The sequence below is a fragment of the Pongo abelii genome, chromosome 4, assembly GCF_028885655.2.
Source record: "Pongo abelii isolate AG06213 chromosome 4, NHGRI_mPonAbe1-v2.0_pri, whole genome shotgun sequence".
Lineage (NCBI taxonomy): Eukaryota > Metazoa > Chordata > Mammalia > Primates > Hominidae > Pongo > Pongo abelii.
The window spans coordinates 37597666-37618011 of NC_071989.2; the positions used below are offsets into that span (position 1 = coordinate 37597666).

The window sequence follows — 20346 nt, forward strand, 5'->3', positions numbered from 1 at the left end:
GCCTGGCCAACATAGTGAAACTCCATTTCTACTACAAATACAAAAATTAGCTGGGCATGGTGGCAGGCGCCTGTAATCCCAGCTACTCGGGAGGCTGAGGCAGCAGAATCGCTTGACCTAGGAGGTGGAGGTTGCAGTGAGCCGAGATTGCACCATTGCACTCCAGCCTGGGCAACAAGAGAGAAACTCCGTCTCAAAAAAAACCCAAATGTCCACTCTTGGTCGGGCGTGGTGGCTCACGCCTGTAATCCCAGAACTTTGGGAGGCTGAGGCCAGTGGATGATGAGGTCAGGAGTTTGAGAGACCAGCCTGGTCAACATGGTGAAACCCCATCTCTGCTAAAAATACAAGGAAGAATTAGCCGGGCGTGGTGGTGCACCTCTGTAATCTAAGCTACTTGGGAGGCTGAGGCAGGAGAATTGCTTGAACCTGGGAGGCGGAGGTTGCAGTGAGCCAAGTTGGAGTCTTTGCACTCCAGCCCGGGCGACAGAGCAAGAGTCCGTCTAAACACATGTGCACACAAAAGCTTGTACAGGAATGCTCATATCAGCATTCTTATTAGCCAAAAAGCTGAAACCACCCAAATATCTATCAACTGATAAACTGACAAATGAGACAAAGTAGTAATACATGCTACAACAATCAAACCTTGAAAACATGCTTAGGGAAAGAAACAGACACCAAAGGTTATCTGTTGCATACTTCCATTTATATAAACATTTCTATAAAGATTCCATATATATAAATTTGTCTATAAATATTCCATTCATATAAATATTTCTATAAATATTCCATTTGTATTTATATAAATATTCCATTTATATAATTATATTTATATAAACATTCCATTTATATAAATATATTTATATAAATATTCCATTTACATATATTCACATAAATATATTTATATATTATATTGTGTATATTATGTAACATATAAAATATTTATATAAATATTCCATTTATATAAATATTCCAATTTATATAAATAGTCAGAAAAGGCAGATATGTGGAGATGGAAAGTAGATTAGTGGTTGCCAGGGACTGGAGGAAGGCCCACGAATAATAATGGCTGGTCATGGGCACAAGAGTTTCTTCTTGCTGTGATGAAAATGTTCTAGAATTAGACAGTGGTGATGGTTGCATAACCTTGCAGATACACTAAAAAATACTAAACTGCACACTTTAAAAGGACCAACTTTATAGTATGTAATTAATCTCAACAAAAAATACAATGAAAAGAAAAAGATGAATTAATAAACCCTATTTATTCTTACTTTGGATTTCCTAATGGTCCTCCTGCAAACTGGGAGTTTCTGTCTAGGAATTCCTGCAAACCCTTTAGTTCTTGTAGCACTGACTCTAGCAGTTGGCAGGGAACACTACTTTCAATCTGTAAAAAGGAAAGATTTTTCAAAAGTTTAAAAACACACCCTCTGTATAGCTATAATATAAACAATTTTAATTTTGAAATGAGTATCTCTATAAAGTTATTTCTTGTATCAATTCATACCTGTTGATCCGAATAAATACCTACACACTTCCTCTCCTGCCAGTAACACTGATGCATAATTAACATACAATAAAATACAAATATTAAGAAAACATCTTGATTACTTTTATATATTTTTGTATAGTCATCACCCAGACCACAATACAGAAAATTTCCAACACCAAAGAAAGTTTCCTATGTTCCTTTGTAGCCATTAGTCATCCCACCTCTGAGGTAACTACTTTTCTTACTCCTATCAACATAGATTAATTTTACATAATTAATTTTTAAACTTCATATAAATGGAATCATATACTGTGTTAGGCAAATACATTCTTATTCTTAGAAACTTGAACTTTTTTTTTTTTGAGAGAGAGCGTCTTGTTGTTGCCTTGGAGTGTAGTGGTGCAGATCATATCTTACTGCTGCCTTGACTTCCTAAGTTCAAGTGATCCTCCTTCTCAATTAGCTGGAAGTACCGGCACATGCCACCACATCTGACTAATTTTAATCTTATTTTATTTTGCAGAAAACGCATCTGGCCGCATTGCCCTGGCTGGTCCTGAACTCCTGGGCTCAAGCCTTCCAAAGCATTGGGGTTACAGGCACGGGCCACTGTGCCCAACTCATGAACTTTAAGAGCCTCGCAATTAAAAATATATTTGGACTGGGCATGGTGGCTCACGCCTGTAATCTCAGTGGAGGCCGAGGTGGGCGGATCATTTGAGGTCAGGAGTTCGAGACTAGCCTGGCTAACATAGTAAAACCCTGTTTCTACTAAAAATACAAAAAATCAGCTGGGCATGGTGGCGCGCGCCTGTAATCCCAGCTACTCGTGAGGCTGCAGCAGGAGAATCGCTTGAACTCAGGAGGCAGGGGTTACAATGGGCCGAGATCGTGCCATTGCATGCCAGCTTGGGCAACAAGAGTGAAACTGCGCCATTGCACTCCAGCTTGGGCAACAAGAGCAAAAAGCAGTCTGTAAAGTATGCCAATTCATGGAAATTAGTGCTGGGTCCATGGAGTTTTTGTTCATATATATGTCAAAGTATTACATAGTAAAATTTGAGCAATATTAAGTTGCTTGAGTTATCCCTCATGACAACCTTATGAGGGAGATATACTATGCCCCTTCTTTTACCATGAGGTATCAGGCTCTGAAATGTTAAGTAATTTACTCATTTTCAGACAGTTAATCAACGTTAGAGATGAGATTTAAACCTGAAGGTAAGCAGTTTGTTGTCCAAGAATGCAAACAGGTACATAAAAGAATAACCTGCCAGGCGCTGAGGCCCCCTGCCTGTAATCTTAGCACTTTGGGAAGCCAAGGCAGGTGGTTCGCTTGAGTCTAGGAGTTCGAGACCGGCCTGGGCAACATGGTGAAACCCTATCTCTACAAAAAATACAAAAATTAGCCAGGCATGGTGGCGCACACCTGTAATCCCAGCTACTCAGGAGGCTGAGGTGGGAGGATCGCTTGACCCCAGAGGGCAGAGGTTGCAGTAAGCTGAGATTGGGCCACTGCACTCCAGCCTGGGAGACAGAGCAGGACCCTGTCTCAAAAAAAATAATAATAATAATAACCTTTGCCATCTTATTTGTGTAATATCAGGAAATGTGAAACAATCTAACCATTTATACCATCAACTGGCTAAACAAAAATAACAAAATAATATTATACACACTTACTGCAGTGATCTCTCTGTTGCCACTCTTGAATATTCTCTCCACAACTAAGCTTGCATCCCAAATGTTTCTGGAAAAAAAAAAGTTTTAATAATTCTGCTGTAAATGAATAAAAACAATTACAATAAATTTCTTTCTCTAGGAACTTAATGGCTTTATTCAGTTTTTAAAACTTGCAGTGGTTTCATTTAACATTTTACTAAGCTATCTAGAAGAGTGGAATACTAGAAAATTTTCATACCTGATGTACCTAAGTTTTTCAGATAATGAAATATTACTGAAGAAAAATCAAAAGGCTCTGTATAATAAATTGTAAATAGGAAATTTATAAAGGGGCTCTGTACTGTTTCATACTTTTAAGCAAATGAGATGAATGAAATCATACATCTCAAATCTAAGAGAAATATATATTAGGCATGATAGCTAACCAAGATAACATGAGAGACTGATTGCAAAAACAACCACATTTCTTTATCCCTCCCTATATCTATCCCCTTTGCAGTATGATTTTGATGTCTCTCCCCTAAAAGGTGGTCTATTTCCCACCTTTTCAATCTGAGTTGGCCCTGTGACTTCCCTCTGGCCAAGTGAATAAGGCGGAAAAGTGCATGGTAAGCCAGTTCTGAGCTTAGAATAAAGGTTTTGCAAGTGTCTACTCTTTCTCAAGGAACTCTGCCACCACCAACTAAATAATCTTTGGCTGGCCTGCTGGAGGATGAGAAACCATGTAGAGAACCAAGCTGTTTCAGCTTAGGCCATTCTAGACCAGCTGGAAAACATAACCTTGAACATGTGAGAGTCAAGCCAAGATAAGCATAGCTCTCTTTAACTTCACAACTGATTGCCTATTCTTGAGTTAGCACAGCAAGACAAGAACTGCCCTGTTGAACTATAGACACATGTCACTGAGTTATGGGGAAGTTTGTAACACTGTACATTAATATGTAAGTAGATATACAGTTGACCTTTGAACAATATGGGCTTGAATTGTGTGGGTCCACTTATACACAGATTTTTTTCCCACCTATGCTACCCCAACACATCAAAACGAACCCTTCCTCTTCCTACTCCTCAGCCTACTCAGCGTGAAGACAAGGATGAAGACTTTTATGATGATCCATTGCCACTTAATGAATAGTAAATATATTTTCTCTTCCTTATGATTTTCTTTATTTTTTTCTCTAGCTTACTTTATGGTAAGAATATAGTGTATAACACATATAACACAAAATATCAGTGTTACGGCCGTTTTAGAATTTGTCTAGCAGGTTTTCTGGTTTTTATGAGACTCCCCCACACTCCTACACCATGCAAAAGTTAAAAAAAGAAAACACAAAAAACATACAAAATATGTGTTAATCGATTACTTATCAGTGAGGCTTCCAGGCAGTAGGCTATTAGTAATTAAGAAAGTCAAAAGTTGTACATGACTTTTTGACTGCATGAAGGTTGAGGAAGGGTGGTTGGCATCCCCTAACCCCTGTGTTAAGGAACAACTGTATTTTGATGCTACAAACACAGATCATGAGAGAGTAAGAGAAATAAAACACAGCAATGAATATAGTTAGATAATAAAAACTGGAATAATAGAAAAGTTTTATTGATGAACAAGTGAGCTAAAACTAAAATTTAATAGGAATAAATGATGTCCCAAATTCAGAGTTAAAAATATTTAACTACTCAAGATGGGACAAGGTGAGCAATAGTTCATTATTTCATGACAAACTTACCCCATGATCCGAGAAAAGTAAATGCAAATACCATTGTGTTTTCCAGAGTACACAATCTCTGGTCCAGTCACACAACTCATATTTGTGGCCTGAGTTGCTGGGTTTCCCAGAGCACACACTGGAGTTGACATGGCAGGAGGCTGTATACCTTGTACACACATAAGAAAAACAAATCTCTTAATCTTAATCTTAGAACACATAAATCTCTTAATCTTAATCTTAGAACCCATAAATCTCTTAATCTTAGAACCCATAAAATTCAGAATTCTCAATAACCCAGGTTTGTGTATCTAGACACAAAGGTATTTACAGAAATAATGAAATACATAGATATTTAATTTGGTTTTCCTTAATAAGAAGAGAGATTTAAATGTGGATGGGTACTCCCAGGTAGACTTGCAAGTGTTCACAATGCAGAATGAAAAGGAAACAAACTTGCCAGTACTGCTTGTAATGCTGACAGTGAAATAGAACTAATTACACAGATTTTAGGGTCCAATTTAATCCTGGTAGCCAAATAATGGGCTTTCCAGGCTTATTATAAGAGGAGTTCCTCCTAAATAAAGGCATTCACATCCAAACGCATTCACTGTCCAGGCCAAAACTTGCCTGGATAGCGCTTCTAAAATTATATTTATTTTCAAGGGAATAAGGCAAGTTCATCTTTTTCACACTAAGCATTAAGGTTAACTCATAATGTTAGCACTTCAAAATGAATCCAATCCAAACCAAAGAAAAGAGGTACCATGAGATGGTGTTCCCAAAAAGGATGGATTTGGATAGGGACTACCACCAGGAACAGGAGAACCTAAAAAGGGAAAGAAGAATATAAAGATTTAGAAAAGAACATCTCAATATTTTGAATGTGATCAAAATTAGGTACAGAAGGTATTTCTTTTTTCTTTTTTTGAGGCAGGGTCTCTTTCTGTGGCCCAGGCTGGAGTGCAGTGGCATGATCTTGGCTCACTGCAACCTCTGCCTCCTGGGTTCAAGCGATTCTCCCATCTCAGCCTCCTGAGTAGCTGGGATTACAGGCTCACACCACCACAGGCCGGCTACTTTTTGTACTTTTAGTAGAGACACGGTTTCACCATATTGGTCAGGCTGGTCTCGAACTCCCAACCTCAGGTGATCTGCCCGCCTCGGCCTCCCAATGTGCCGGGATTACAGGTGTGAGCCATTGCGCCTGGCCACAGAAGCTATTTCTAAGCATAAGGAGTTCCACTGTCCATGATATATGCAAGAATTAGGGACTGATCTCCTAGTAAGTTTCTAACAACTCCCACCTTGGAAAACACTGATGTGGGAGTTAATTATTATTAAATCATTCATCTGTTTCCCTCTGAATATATACCAAATGAGTTATGTAAATATGATTGGTTACATCTTATTTTGCTTCCTTACATTAAGGATTCAATATTAATAGATCACTTTTAAGAATCAGAAACTATAGATGTATTCATCAATTATACAGTAGCAGTAAATAAAACATAATGAAAAGGCTTATTGATAAAAATTGCTATAAAGGTTCTAAGATTCAAACGATTAGAAACAATTTCATTTCAATGTTTCATACTCACTAGAATAGACAGGAGACCCCAAGATGGGACCAACATTACTTGGAGGCGGAAGAGTGGTTGGAAATCTCATCTGTGCTTCACCACCATACCTATTTTTATGACAAGAGGTTGAGTTTATTCAGTAAAACAAACCATCCATCTTAAAAACTGTAATTGTTCCTTTTCCTGTTTAGCTTCCAAATAAATGCTTTAAACATTAGAGACTTTAATGTATTGTGCTGACAGTAAAATATATGCAAAAGACTTATAATAAATATTTATTCAGTAAATGTGGACTTGAAACTGATAGCAGGAAGAATTATAAGGGACTCTGATAACTTCTAAGAAAAAGATATACAATGCATAGAATTTACTTTGTGAGTAAATGGCATTGTAATTTTCATACTAAGTTATGGTTAGATAGTACTTCCAAAAACGTTTCTAACAAAATCACATTTCAAATTCTTAAATATTTTCTAATAGAAATATCTCTTTGGTACCAAGTTTCCTTAAAGTAATTCAGAAGCCTTCAATACTAATGATACATATTAAGCAGAACTGGCATAGTGTTTGGGGAAGTAAAAAAGATAGATGAGACAGTAACTGAGGTAGAACAAAGTGTAGAAAGTAGACAAGAAGTTACAGAACAGAATCCAGAGTTAAAGTAATAATGCATAAACTATGCTAATTTAGTTGCTTCTATTACCATTATAATCTCTCCAGATTTCACCCTTTTGCAAATGAATTTTGGTAATTTGCCTACATAGTCACTCAACTGTTTGGCAAGGCTTTATCACATTGATAATAAAATCATTTAAAAAAGTGGCCCAGTAAAAAAACAAACAAATAAACAAAAAAAACTTTCACATACCTAAAGAAAGCCCGAGTAGCCCAGGCAGATACTTCTCTATCACAGGCAGCAGTGGAGCAAGCAAGAATAAGACAAGTTGCACAAGCCTGGTCTTCCTGTAAAAAGAGGAATATTGGCCTCATATTAAATACAAATTTTAAAATGATTTGTATACTGCTAGATGCAGTATTAAAGTCTGTATCTAGCACAGAGCAGGCGTTCAATAAATACTTGCTGACTGAATGAAATCAGTTAGTGTTAAAAAGACAAGTAAACACTACTGGTTTTATTTTAAGTTCATCATAAGCACTAGGATTACAGGATGCTCTCTTTTCCTTTCAACCTAGATTCTGACTTAGTTTCCAGCTTATGTCTCCAATTTTCTTCCTGTGGTCTTTCTGCTTTCTAGAAAATAACAATAAGTGGTAACACTGAATACCTACCATGTGTCAGGTACTATTTTAAGAGTTTAGCATATATTAATCTTCATACCACATCCTATTATAATGTATAAGGAAACTGAAGCCCAGAGAAGTCAAGTAATTTGCCTCAGTGGTGGAGCTGGGATTTTTAACACAAGTGCTTTGAATCCAGAGTCTGTATACTTAACTTTGAACTACTCCCAATTTTAACCGTATCAATTCCAGTTGTGGCTCTGAAATACTAAGATCTCTACACTGTTGCCTCAAGTTTCTTCCTCAGGTCATTAAGCCAAAACAAATAAACAAACAAACAAACAAAAAAGAACTTGTCCCTAAATGTCTTGTGCTTTTAATGAAAAGGCATTTATCATATAACCTGAACAAGAAACATGTACTAGCAGACTTCAATAAGAATTTATCAACAACAGGCCAAGCATGGTGGCTCACGCCCGTAATCCCAGCACTTTGGGAGGCCGAGGCGGGTGGATCATGAGGTCAGGAGATCGAGACCATCCTGGCTAACATGGTGAAACCCCATCTCTACTAAAAATACAAAAAATTAGCTGGGCGTGGTGGCGGGTGCCTGTAGTCCCAGCTACTTGGGAGGCTGAGGCAGGAGAATGGCGTGAACCTGGGAGGTGGAGCCTCAGAGAATAAAAACCTGAACGCTCACTACAAGACTTATATTAATCCTGCTTTCAAATGTCAGTTCACATACAGTGACTTAGGCAAAGAAAGGAATATTGTTAAGATTATCTATTTATGGCTGCGCGTGGTGGCTCACGGCCTGTAATCCTAGCACTTTAGGAGGCTGAGGTGGGCAGATCACCTGAGGTTGGGAGTTCGAGACCAGCTTGACCAACATGGAGAAATTCCGTCTCTACTAAAAATACAAAATTAGCCGGGAGTGCTGGCACATGCCGATAATCCCAACTACTAGGTAGGCTGAGGCAGAACAATCATTTGAACCTGAGAGGCAGAGGTTGCAGTGAGCCGAGATTATGCCATTGCACTCCAGCCTGGGCAACAAGAGCGAAACTCCATCTCAAAAAAAATATATATGTATTTATTACAGTATTCCAGTCCCAATTTACATAAACTATGACTCCCACTGTTTGTTTAAAATAGCATCACATTTTAAAAAATATATATAATTACCTGATGTAATTTAAAGAATCTTTCAATCTCTTCTCCATCTCCACCCACATTACTCACAAGTAGATGCCTCAGTTGATCTACAGGTCTAAGTTTATGAAACATAAGACTCCCCTAAGAAATTTGAAGAAAGAACATGAATAAGAGATTTACCAAGATTGGCCGATAGCAACTGACTCTGCTACCTTATTTGATAAAATAAATGAAACAAACAAAAAAAAACCATTCAACAATACAAATTAGACTGGGTATGGTAGACCACACTTGTATTTCCAGCACATCAGGGGGCTGAGGCAGGAGGAATGGCTGAGGTGATATAAAAAGTACAACTGGTCAAAAAGATCATCTATTTCTCTATTCAACCTCCAGTAGATCTATATATCTATAAAGGAAACTTAATGCAATTGCCCCGGCAAAGCTGCCCCTTAAACCAGAGAATTAAAGTTAGATTATTAATTAATCATGTTGCTACTATTTATATCAATTTAGGCAAAAAAAAAAAAAAAAAGCTAGAAACAGTCATACCTTATATCAGAGTAAATTCCAAATAGATCAAAAGACTTAAAGGACAAAATAAAACTACCATAGTATTACGTTGGTACAAAAGCAATTGAGGTTTTCGCCATTACAGCTTTTTTTTTTTTTTTTAGACGGAGTCTCGTACTGTCTCCCAGGCTGGAGTGCAGTGGCACAATCTCGGCTCACTGCAAGCTCCACCTCCCAGGTTCACGCCATTTTCCTGTCTCAGCCTCCCGAGTAGCTGTGACTACAGGCACCCGCCACCACGCCTGACTAAATTTTTTTATATTTTTAGTAGAGACAAGGTTTCACCGTGTTAGCCAGGATGGTGTTTTTGCCATTACAAGCAATGGCAAAAACCTCAATTGTTTTTGAACCAATCAATAAACAAAAGGAACTAAGAGTGGATTCTTTTATAAACCTTAGTGAGTGGAAGCTTTTCAACTATGACATATCTCAAATGATGGCTGGGCAGATTGGCTCTCGCCTGTAACCTCAGCACTGTGGGAGGATGAGGTGGGTGGATAGCTTGAGCTCAGGAGTTTGAGACCAGCCTGGGCTTTAGTGAGATCCTGTCTCTACAGAAAATATGAAAATTAACTGGGTGTGGTGGCAAACGCCTGTAATCCCAGCTACTCAGGAGGCTGATGTGGGAGGATCCCTTGAGCCTGGGAGGCAGAGGTTGCAGTAAGCCAAGACTGTGCACCACACTCCAGCCTGGGTGACAGAGTAAGACCTTGTCTAAAATAAAATAAAATAAATAAAATAAAATATCAAATGATAACTGATAATTTTGACTACTTATAAGCTTGTGTGCCTGGGAAAAATCTCAATAAACAAAATCAAATAAGAAACCAGGAAGGCTGGGTGCAGTGGCTCACATCTATAATCCCAGAACTTTGGGAGGCCGAGGCAGGCAGACCACCTGAGATCAGGAGTTTGAGACCAGCCTGGCCAACATGGTGAAACCCTGTTTCTACTAAACATACAAAAATTAGCCAGGTGTGGTGGTGTGCGCCTGTAATCTCAGCTACTCAGGAGGCTGTGGCAGGAGAATCACTTGATCTGGGGAGGCAGAGGTTGCAGTGAGCTGAGATCACACCACTGCACTCCAGCCTGGGTGATGAGCGAGACTCTGTCTCAAAAAAAAAAAAAGAAAATTATTCCATTAAGCCACTACTTCAGAGAACTTGACAAAAATATTATATATCGCTTATTTTTGTCACTACCATAGCAGAATACGTACATACCTGTGCTGAGAGGAGAACAAATTTCTTCGGAGGTAACATGTGCTGCTGTACAACAACTGGTGAATCAGTTATTGGAATATGATCCTTGTTTAAAGGTGTAATTATTTTATCTACTTTCAATTCATCTATCGCAGAAAGAGCCCAGGAATGACCATCAACACGGGTTGTCATCTATGTAAAAGAAATAAATGTTTTACACATCATATTGAAGTTACATAATGCAAAACAAAATACAGACTTAATAAAGAAGTAAATTTAATAAACAGTACATTAACATAAATATTTCAAAAGTATTATGTAATTTTCTACTATCTTTTTTTAAAATCAGGTATTTTCTGAGTTTTTGTTTTTTGTTTTTTGGTTTTTTTTGAGACGAAGTTGTCTAGGCTGGAGTGCAGTGGCGTGATCTCGGCTCACTGTAACCTTTGCCTCCCGGGTTCAAGTGATTCTCCTGCCTCAGCCTCCCTAGTAGCTGGGATTACAGCCATACGCCACCACGCCCAGCTAATTTTTTATTTTTAGTGGAGACAGGGTTTCTCCATGTTGGTCAGGCTGGTCTTGAACTCTCAACCTCAGGTGATCTGCCCACCTCGGCCTCCCAAAGCGCTGGGATTACAGGCATGAGCCACCACACCTGGCCTCTGGGTTTTTTTTTTTGAGACAGCATCTTACTCTGTCACCCAAGCTGGAGTGCGCTGGCACGATCACAGCTCACTGCAACCTGGACCTCCCTGGGTTCAGTTGATTCTTCCACCTCAACCTCCCAAGTAGCTGGGACTACAGGAGAATGCTACCACGGCCACCTAATTTTTCTATGTTTTGTATAAACAGGGTTTTACCATGTTGCCCAGGATGTTCTCGAACTCCTGGGCTCATGCATCTGCCCATCTTGGCCTCTCAAAGTGCTAATCAGGCATTACCTTTTTTTTTTTCTGAGGCGGAGTCTCACCCTGTTGCCAAGGCTGGAGTGCAATGGCGTAATCAGAGCCCACTGTAAAGTCTGCTTCCCAGGTTCAAGCAATTCTCCTGCCTCAGCCTTCCGAGTATCTGGGATTAGAGATGCACACCACCATACCCGGCTAATTTTTGTATTGTTATTAGAGGCCGGCTTTTGCCATGTTGGCAAAAACTCCTGTTGCCATGTTGGTCTCAAACTCCTGACCTCAGGTGATCCGCCTGCCTTGGCCTCTTTCCAAAGTGCTAGGATTACAGGCGTGAGCCACTGTGTCCAGCCATAAGCAGGCATTTTCTATACTAATACATAAATCTTTTTGTACCAGAGGACAAGGGCAAACTTTTCTCAAGATAAACTGTAAATACTCTTTAATAAAATTATAATTCTCTCAACCAAATAACTACCTTCTACCATCTTTCCAGGATCAACTAAATCTGCTAAGATACTATCTTTCCTTTAAAAAGTATTTTACTGGCTCGGCGAGGTGGCTCACGCCTATAATCCCAGCACTTTGGGAGGTGGAGGCAGGCGGTACCTGAGGTCAGGAGTTCGAGACCAGCCTGGCCAATGTGGTGAAACCCCGTCTCTACTAAAAATAGAAAAATTAGCCGGGCGTGGTGGCACACGCCTGTAATCCCAGCTACTCGGGAGGCTAAGGCAGGAGAACTGCTTGAGCCCGGGAGACGGAGGTTGCAGTGAGACGAGATTGTGCCACTGCACTCCAGCCTGGGCGACAGAACAAGACTCTGTCACAAAAAAAAAAAAAAAAAGTATTTTACCAGCCTAGGCAATATAATGAAGTCCCATCTCTACAAAAAATAAAAAACCACCTCGGTGTGGTGGCGTGTGCCTGTATTCCCAGCAACTCAGAAGGCTGAGGTAGGAGGATTGCCTGAACCCAGGAGTTTGAGGCTACAGTGAGCTATCATGCCACTGCACTCCACTCCAGGAAACACAGCAAAAACCTGTCTCAGAAAAAAAAAAAAAAAGTATTTTAATCCTCTAAAATACTTTATAATAAAAAATTTCAAGCAGCCAAAAATGTTGAATATACAGTAAAAGTCCACATGCCCAATACCTAGATTCAACAATTGTTAGCAGTTTGCCATATCTGCATTCTCTCTCTTCCTGTATATTTGTTTTATTGTACTATTTGAAAGTATAGACATCATTTATCACTCTTAAATACTTTTGCACATATCTCCTAAAAATAAGAATGTTTTCTTACAAACCATATAATAACATTTAAAAATGTTATTGGCTGGGCGACGCGGCTCACACCTGTAATCCCAACACATTGAGAGACCAAGGCAGGTGGATCCCTTAAGCTTAGGAATTCGAGACCAGCAGGGGCTACATGGCAAAACCCTGTCTCTACTAAAAATACAAAAAAATTAGACAAGCATGGTGGCATGTGCCTGTAGTCCCAGCTATCCAGGGTGGAGGGGGTGGCGAATGCTGAGGTGGGAGGATCCCCTGAGCCTGGGAGGCAGTTGCAGTGAGCTCTGATTGTGCCACTGCACTCCAGCCTGGGCAACAGAGTGAAACCCTGTCTCAAAAAAAAAAAAAAAAAAAAAGTTATCAATTCCCTAATATAATTTAACACCTAACCAATATAAAATTTACCCAGCTGTTCTAATGTCTTTCATGACTATTTCTGGTAACCAGAATTTGATCAAAGCTCATACACTATACTTGACGAGTTTTTTTGTTAAAAATAAAAGTCCACCTTTGTTTGAGAAAAACTCAAATATTAAATCAAATTATATGACATGCAGCATTTGTTCCAAAAAAAGAAGTTAGGTGGAGGACAGTGTCTCACACCTGTAATCCCAGCAGTTTGGGAAGCCAAGGTGGGAGGATCACTTGAGCCCAGGAGTTCAAGACTAGTCTGGGCAATATAGTCAGACCCTGTCGCTACAAAAAATTTAAAAATTGGCTGTACGTGGTAACGCACACCTGTAGTCCCAGCTACTTGGGAGGCTGAGCTGGGAGGACTGCTTGGGCCTGGGCAACAGGGTGAGATGCTGTCTTTTAAAAGAGTAAAGAAAAAAAAAAAGTTAACATTTATGGAATGGTGCTTCCTATGAGTGCCAGGCATTGTTCTGAGTGCTTTACACACATGAGCTCATTTAGTCTCACAACTCCATCGTGGTAGGTACGATTATAACTATTATAGAGGAAGAAACAGAGAGCCAAAAACATGTCCTCTGCTCCCCCAACACAGCATCCCAACCAGGACAGGGTTTATATCTTATTAAGTTCTGAATCCTCATAGTTTATCACAGCACAAGGCTGGTAGTACATGCTCAGTAAAGCTCAAAGAATAAAGGAAAGAAGGAGAAGGGCACTCCTTACCTCCTTATCTTCCTCCTGCTCCTACCCCAGCTCTTTGAACCTTGTCAGAAATTTGGTAGAGCTCATGCAGACAATACTCCCATCCCTGGGAGTTCAGTTTTTGCTCCTCCCACTTACACATACCTTTTTCCAGTCCCATCTGGAAGGGTTCAAATTTAAGAACCACCAAAAAACCACTAGTTTTCAGTGAAAACTAGAAGCAAAATGCCTGTGAGGAGGTAGCTGCAAAGACAGAGTATCAGACATTCACACCCCACTAGGGGCTGGTTTATCTGGTTTGACCAGCAGCCTCTGTGGGCTATGCAGGACTATTTAGGAGGACTGGCAGGAGTCAGCAGAGGACACCAAGGGGATGGAGACAGGTAGCCTCCCCTTACCTCCTTACAAACTGGGGACTAGGATGGGCAGCTGGGGGCAGGGGCAGTTCGTGGGTTCATAGCAGCCTCGGCCCTCACCCAGGAAGACCATATCCACTTCATGATGTATGTGGTGATTTTTGTGTTTAAAACAAAACTGTGTGTTTGTGGGTGTCCCTTTGTTTATGTAGGAAAGAAAAATGAAATACAATAAGAAAGACGTTGGCAACTCAATTCTCTTATGTGAGGTTCAATTGACTCTTCAAACTTTATGTTCGAAAGTTTCCATAATTAAAAAAAAAACAGACAAAATTACAAAGAGATTGTTAGAATAAAATCTAAGTCACAACTATAATAGATGGCCTCATATTTAAATAACTAAACGAGCAACATATTTAAATGAGGTAAAGATCATTTCATATGAACCTGACATGTTTTCAGAAAAAAAAAGACAACTTCAAAAAAGATCCATGTATTTTCTAGTACATTATGGAAAATATTCTGTAAGGGTCCAATGTTTTCTTTAAAGATTTTTTTTGTGATTACCACAGTAACTTCTAACCTGACAGAGGAAAAACAAATAATTGACAGGATAATTTCTTTACATTATAATTTCTAATCATATGTTATTAGAAGCAAACAGCAATAAATCAGAAGATACAAGTTTCTTCCATATCATCCTTCACTTAAAATTATATAATAGTTTTTTCAGAATTGTCAGGATAACTTACCTGGGTTTCCATCATTGGCTTTTGGAAAGGAAAAGTATCATGGTTGACACACCATAAAATATCATTATCCTCATTTTCTGAGGCTGCCATCAATAGAATACCTAGAAGTTTAATATACAAAATATTACTACATCATGTCAAATATGCATCCTCAATAACCTTAATAATTATTAGGTTAGTGCAAAAGTAATTGCGGTTTTGCAATTAAAATTATAAAACCGGGCTGGGCACAGTGGCTCATGCCTGTAATCCCAGTACTTTTGGAGGATGAGGTGGGTGGATCACGAGGTCAGGAATCAGAGACCAGCTTGACCAACATGGTGAAACCCTGTTTCTACTAAAACACAAAAATTAGCTGGGCATGGCGGCAGGTGCCTGTAATCCCAGCTACTCAGGAGGCTGAGGCAGGAGAATGGCGTGAACCCAGGAGGTGGAGGTTGCAGTAAGCTGAGATTGTGCCACTGCACTCCAGCCTAGGCAACAAAGCAAGACTCCGTCTCAAAAAAAAAAAAAAAAAAAATTTTACAAAACCACAAGTACTTTTATGCCAACTTAAAATTAGCATATATAGATAAACACACACAACATCGATCTTTTTTTTTTTGAGATGGAGTCTCGCTCTGTCACCCAGGCTGGAGTGCAGTGGCGCGATCTCAGCTCACTGCAAGCTCCGCCGCCCAGGTTCACGCCATTCTCCTGCCTCAGCCTCCCGAGTAGCTGGGACTACAGGCACGTGCCACCACGCCCGGCTAATTTTTTGTATTTTTAGTAGAGACGAGGTTTCACCGTGTTAGCCAGGATGGTCTCGATCTCCTGACCTCGTGATCCGCCCAACTCGGCCTCCCAAAGTGCTGGAATGACAGGCGTGAGCCACTGTGCCCAACCTAACATCAATCTTTATAAACAAACAAGTTACAAAATAAAATAATTCCTTGAAAGACTATATAATTATTTTTAGGGTAGACTCCTTAAGTGTTCTCAATTTTAAACTGTATTTCTCTCAGGTAAACATTTTTTTTTTTCATATTTTAGCATTTCTGAACTTACGGTATATCTTGCAGTCAATGGATTTATCAATTTAATTATTAATTTTATAAAAATATATTTAGTATATAAAAATGCCGTGACTGACAAATTCACAATGTAATACAAGCTAATATTCAATGAAATACAGTTTATATACTGGTTAATTCAAACACACCATGAATAAAAATGATGAAGGTGCTAGAGGAATGGCAGAGATAAGTGTACTATAGAAGCAATTATCTGGGCCAGGTGCTGTGGCTTATGCATGTAATCCCAGCAGTTTTGGTGGCTGAGGCAGGCTGATCACTTGAGCCCAGGAGTTCGAGATCAGCCTGGGCAATAAAGTAAGACCTTGTTTCAACAAAAAATGAGGCAGGAGGATTGCTTGAGCCGGGGAGGTAGAGGCTGTAATGAGGCATGACTGCATACTGCACTCCCGCTTGGGTGTCAGTAGACACTGTCTCAAAAAAAAAAAAAAAAAAAAAGGCAATGATCTCAACACAACTCGCCAACACGGTGGCTCATGCCTATAATCCTAGCACTTTGGGAGGCAGAGGTGGTAGGACTGCTTGAGCCCAGGAGTTTAAGACCAGCCTGGGAAACATGGTGAAACCCCGTCTCTACAAAAAATACAAAAATTAGCCAGGAGTGGTGGCACACACCTGTAGTCCCAACTCCTCAGGAGGTTGAGCAAGGAGGATCACCTGAGCCTGGGAGGTTGAAGCTATGGTGACCCAAGATCCTGCCACTGCACTCCAGCCTGGGCAACAGAGTGAGAACCTTCCTCCCCACCCCCAAATGACTTGGAAAAATATTCTGTATTCATGGATTTGAAGACTTAATATAGTTAAGATGGCAACATGCCCCAAATTGATATACTGATTCAGCTCTCACAATCCAACCTCACTTTTTTTTGTGTTTTGTTTTGTTTTGTTTTGTTTTTGAGATGGAGTCTTGCTCTGTTCCCCATGCTAGAGTGCAGTGGTAGGATCTTGGCTCACTGTAACCTTCACTTCCCTAGTTCAAGCGATTCTCTTGCCTCAGCCCACAAGCAGCTGTGACTACAGGCATGCCCCCCACACCCGGCTAATTTTTGTATTTTTAGTAGAAACAGGGTTTCGCCATGTTGGCCAGGCTGGTCTTGAACTGATCTCAAGTGATCCACCTGCCTTTGCCTCCCAAAGTGTTGGGATTACAGGCGTTAGCCACTGCACCCAGCCCCACTTCACTTTTTTTGCAGAAATTAACAAGGTGATTCTAAAATTCATATGAAAATTCAAGAGACTGAGAATAGCCAAAATCATCTTTAAAAAAATCAGGCCAGGTGCACGGTGGCTCATGCCTGTAATCCCAGCACTTTAGTAGGCCAATGCAGATGGATCACTTGAGCTCAGGAGTTTGAGACGAGCCTAGGCAACATGGCAAAAGCCTGTCTCTACAAAAAGTACAAAAATTAGCCGGGTGTGGTGGCACACACCTGTAGCCTCTCTCAGCTACTCAGGAGGCTGAAGTGGGAGGACGGCATGAGCCTGGGAAGCGGAGGTTGCAGTGAGCAGAGACTGTGCTACTGCACTCTAGCCTGGGCAACAGAGCCAGACCATCTCAAAAAAAAAAAAAAAGATCAAAGTTGGAATAGTCACACTTATCAATTTCAAAACTTATTACAAAGCAACGGTAATCAAGACTGTGCTACTGACATAAGGACAGATAATACAGACCAACAGAATAGAACTGAGAATCCAGAATCCATACATTAATGGGTAATTCACTTGAGACAGTAAGATGAAGACAATTCAATGGGGGATATAATAGTCTTTTCAACAAATGGTGCTCAGACAGCTAGATATCCACATGCAGAAGGATGAAGTCAGATTCCTACTTCACACAACATACAAAAATTTTCACAAAACAGATCAAAAACCTAAATGTAGGAGTTAAAACTACACTTTCAGTTTCAACTTTTGAATTTCACTACAATTTCAAATTTTATTTTAGATTCAGGAGGTATATGTGCAGATCTGTTACTTGCATATATTGCGTGGTGCTAAGGTTTAGGGTATAATTGATTCCATCACTCAGGTACTGAGCATAAGACCCAATAGTCAGTTTTTCAACCCTTGCTCCCCTACTTCCCTGACCCTTCTAGTAGTCCCCAGTTTCTACTGTTGCCATAGGGTATTTTCAAATACTTCAAAACACCATATAATTTTAACAATTTTAAGAATATAATCTTAAATCTGGTAGTATTTCAGAACTTACCTTTACTATAAAGAGCTCTATGTACTTTTGAAGGCTTTTCTACGGTTGAAGATGCTGAGAATCCAGGAGGTAAGCGGACATGAACCAGCGTCAGTGTATTAGGCCGTGCTAATGGCTGTCTGAATGGACAAGTGCTGAAATATAACCTAACACCTGAAGATGGGGTAAAATTATGCATCAGTAATAGAAAACAAGGACCTGAGGTAAATGTGTTATTGAAGCAATTACACACAGCAATGCAACACTCTGCTAAAACCATACATAACTTTCCTGACTAATTTTTATTTTTGGAGATGGAGTCTAGCTCTGTCGCCCAGGCTGGAGTGCAGTGGCGCAATCTCGGCTTACTGCAACCTCTGCCTCCCGGGTTCAAGCGATTCTCCTGCCTTAGCCTCCCAGGTAGCTGAGACTACAGGCATGTGCCACCACACCCATCTAATTTTTTTTATTTTTATTTATTTATTTTTTTTGAGACAGAGTCTTGCTCTGTCTCCCAGGCTGGAGGGTAGTAGCACGATCTCAGCTCACTATAAGCCCCGCCTCCCGGATTCACACCATTCTCCTGCCTCAGCCTCCCGAATAGCTGGGACTACAGGTGCCTGCCACCATGTCCGGCTAATTTTTTATATTTTTAGTAGAGATGGGGTTTCACGGTGTTAGCCAGGATGGTCTTGATCTCCTGACCTCAGGATCCACCTGCCTTGGCCTCCCAAAGTGCTGGAATTACAGGTGTGAGCCACCGCACCCGGCCCCCCGACTAATCTTAAATTACCACATAGACTATATGCTAAAATATATATCTAAGAAAATGTCACTCGAAATTGAGAGGTGAATCAATACATTTCATTAGAAAGAACTTGCAAAGACAAACGAAGAAATCTTGTGTTCCAATTCAGGCTTTGTTACAAAATGTCAGCCACTGTGCCATTTAGGCTTGGCTTTTGTTTTGCTTTTTTACTGTTTTTTGAGACAAGATCTTGCCCTGTTGCCCAGGGTGAAGTGTAGTAGCATAATCTCAGCTCACTGCAGCCTCAAACTCCTGGGCTCAAGCGATCTTCCCATGACAGCCTCCCAAGTAGCTGGTACTACAAGGCCGTGCCATCACACCTAGCTAATTTTTGTATTTTTAGTAGAGATGGGGTTACAGGGTTTCACCATGTTGCTCAGGTTAGTCTTGAACTCCTGGGCTCAGGCAATCTGCCCGCCTTGACCTCCCAAAGCGCTAGGATTACAAGTGTGAGCCACCATGCCTGTCCTAGGTTTGGTTTTATATCTATAAAATGAAGAAACAGAATTAGAAAAATCTCCCAGTTTTCAAAATCCTTTATTTTACAAATTATTTATATGGCTTTACGGCAGATATAGAAGTAAAAATATATTTTTAATCATAAATCTCCAAATCTAAGAATTTTCAGAAGTTCTAACAGTAATAGCAGATATGTAAATAAAACAACATACCTGCATGTGTGACAGCCAATAACTGACAGTCCAGTGATTCAGAATTTTCAATCACTGCTATTTGGACAATTGGTTTAAAAACAGAACGATCGATGGTCCTAAAAGAAAGAAGAAAATAAAGTGTATTTTTAAAATGTGTCTGCTAAATTGTAAGAAACATTTCCCATCAGAATGTTTACATATTTCCATATTTTCCTTTTTTTTTTTTTCTTTTGAGATGGAATCTCACTCTGTTACCCAGGCTGAAGTAGAGTGGTGTGATCTCGGCTCACTGCAATCTCCGCGTCCCAGGTTCAAGCAATTCTCCTGCCTCAGCCTCCTGAGTAGGTGGGGTTACAGGCTTGCGCCAGCACGCCCGGCTAATTTTTGTGTTGTTAGTAGAGACAGGGTTTCATCATGTTGGCCAGGCAGGTCTGGAACTCCTGACCTCGGCGTAAGCGTAATCCGCCCGCCTCAGCCTCCCAAAGTGCTGGGATTGGGATTACAGGCGTGACCCACCATGCCTGACCACATATTTCCGTATTTTCTTTTTTTTTTTTT

General features: G+C 40.1%; 1 protein-coding gene and 1 non-coding gene across 3 annotated transcripts in view; one reads left to right on the forward strand and one right to left on the reverse strand.

The window, feature by feature from the left end:
* NUP155 (nucleoporin 155) overlaps positions 1-20346 on the reverse strand; it is an 82223-nt gene that overhangs the window by 33764 nt on the left and 28113 nt on the right. For both annotated transcript variants that reach the window (XM_024246989.3, XM_024246988.3), the window contains 11 exons: positions 19807-19904; positions 18349-18501; positions 15064-15164; positions 10664-10834; positions 8898-9008; positions 7339-7433; positions 6489-6577; positions 5654-5716; positions 4909-5056; positions 3182-3248; positions 1278-1393 (listed from right to left, as the gene is read on the reverse strand). In XM_024246989.3, the coding sequence (XP_024102757.1) occupies positions 1278-1393; positions 3182-3248; positions 4909-5056; positions 5654-5716; positions 6489-6577; positions 7339-7433; positions 8898-9008; positions 10664-10834; positions 15064-15164; positions 18349-18501; positions 19807-19904 (1212 nt within the window). The remainder of the gene's footprint in view (positions 1-1277; positions 1394-3181; positions 3249-4908; positions 5057-5653; positions 5717-6488; positions 6578-7338; positions 7434-8897; positions 9009-10663; positions 10835-15063; positions 15165-18348; positions 18502-19806; positions 19905-20346) is intronic.
* On the forward strand, positions 4413-4473 carry LOC112133603 (U7 small nuclear RNA). Its single transcript, XR_002915235.1, has one exon. It is a non-coding gene; the product is annotated as a U7 small nuclear RNA (small nuclear RNA).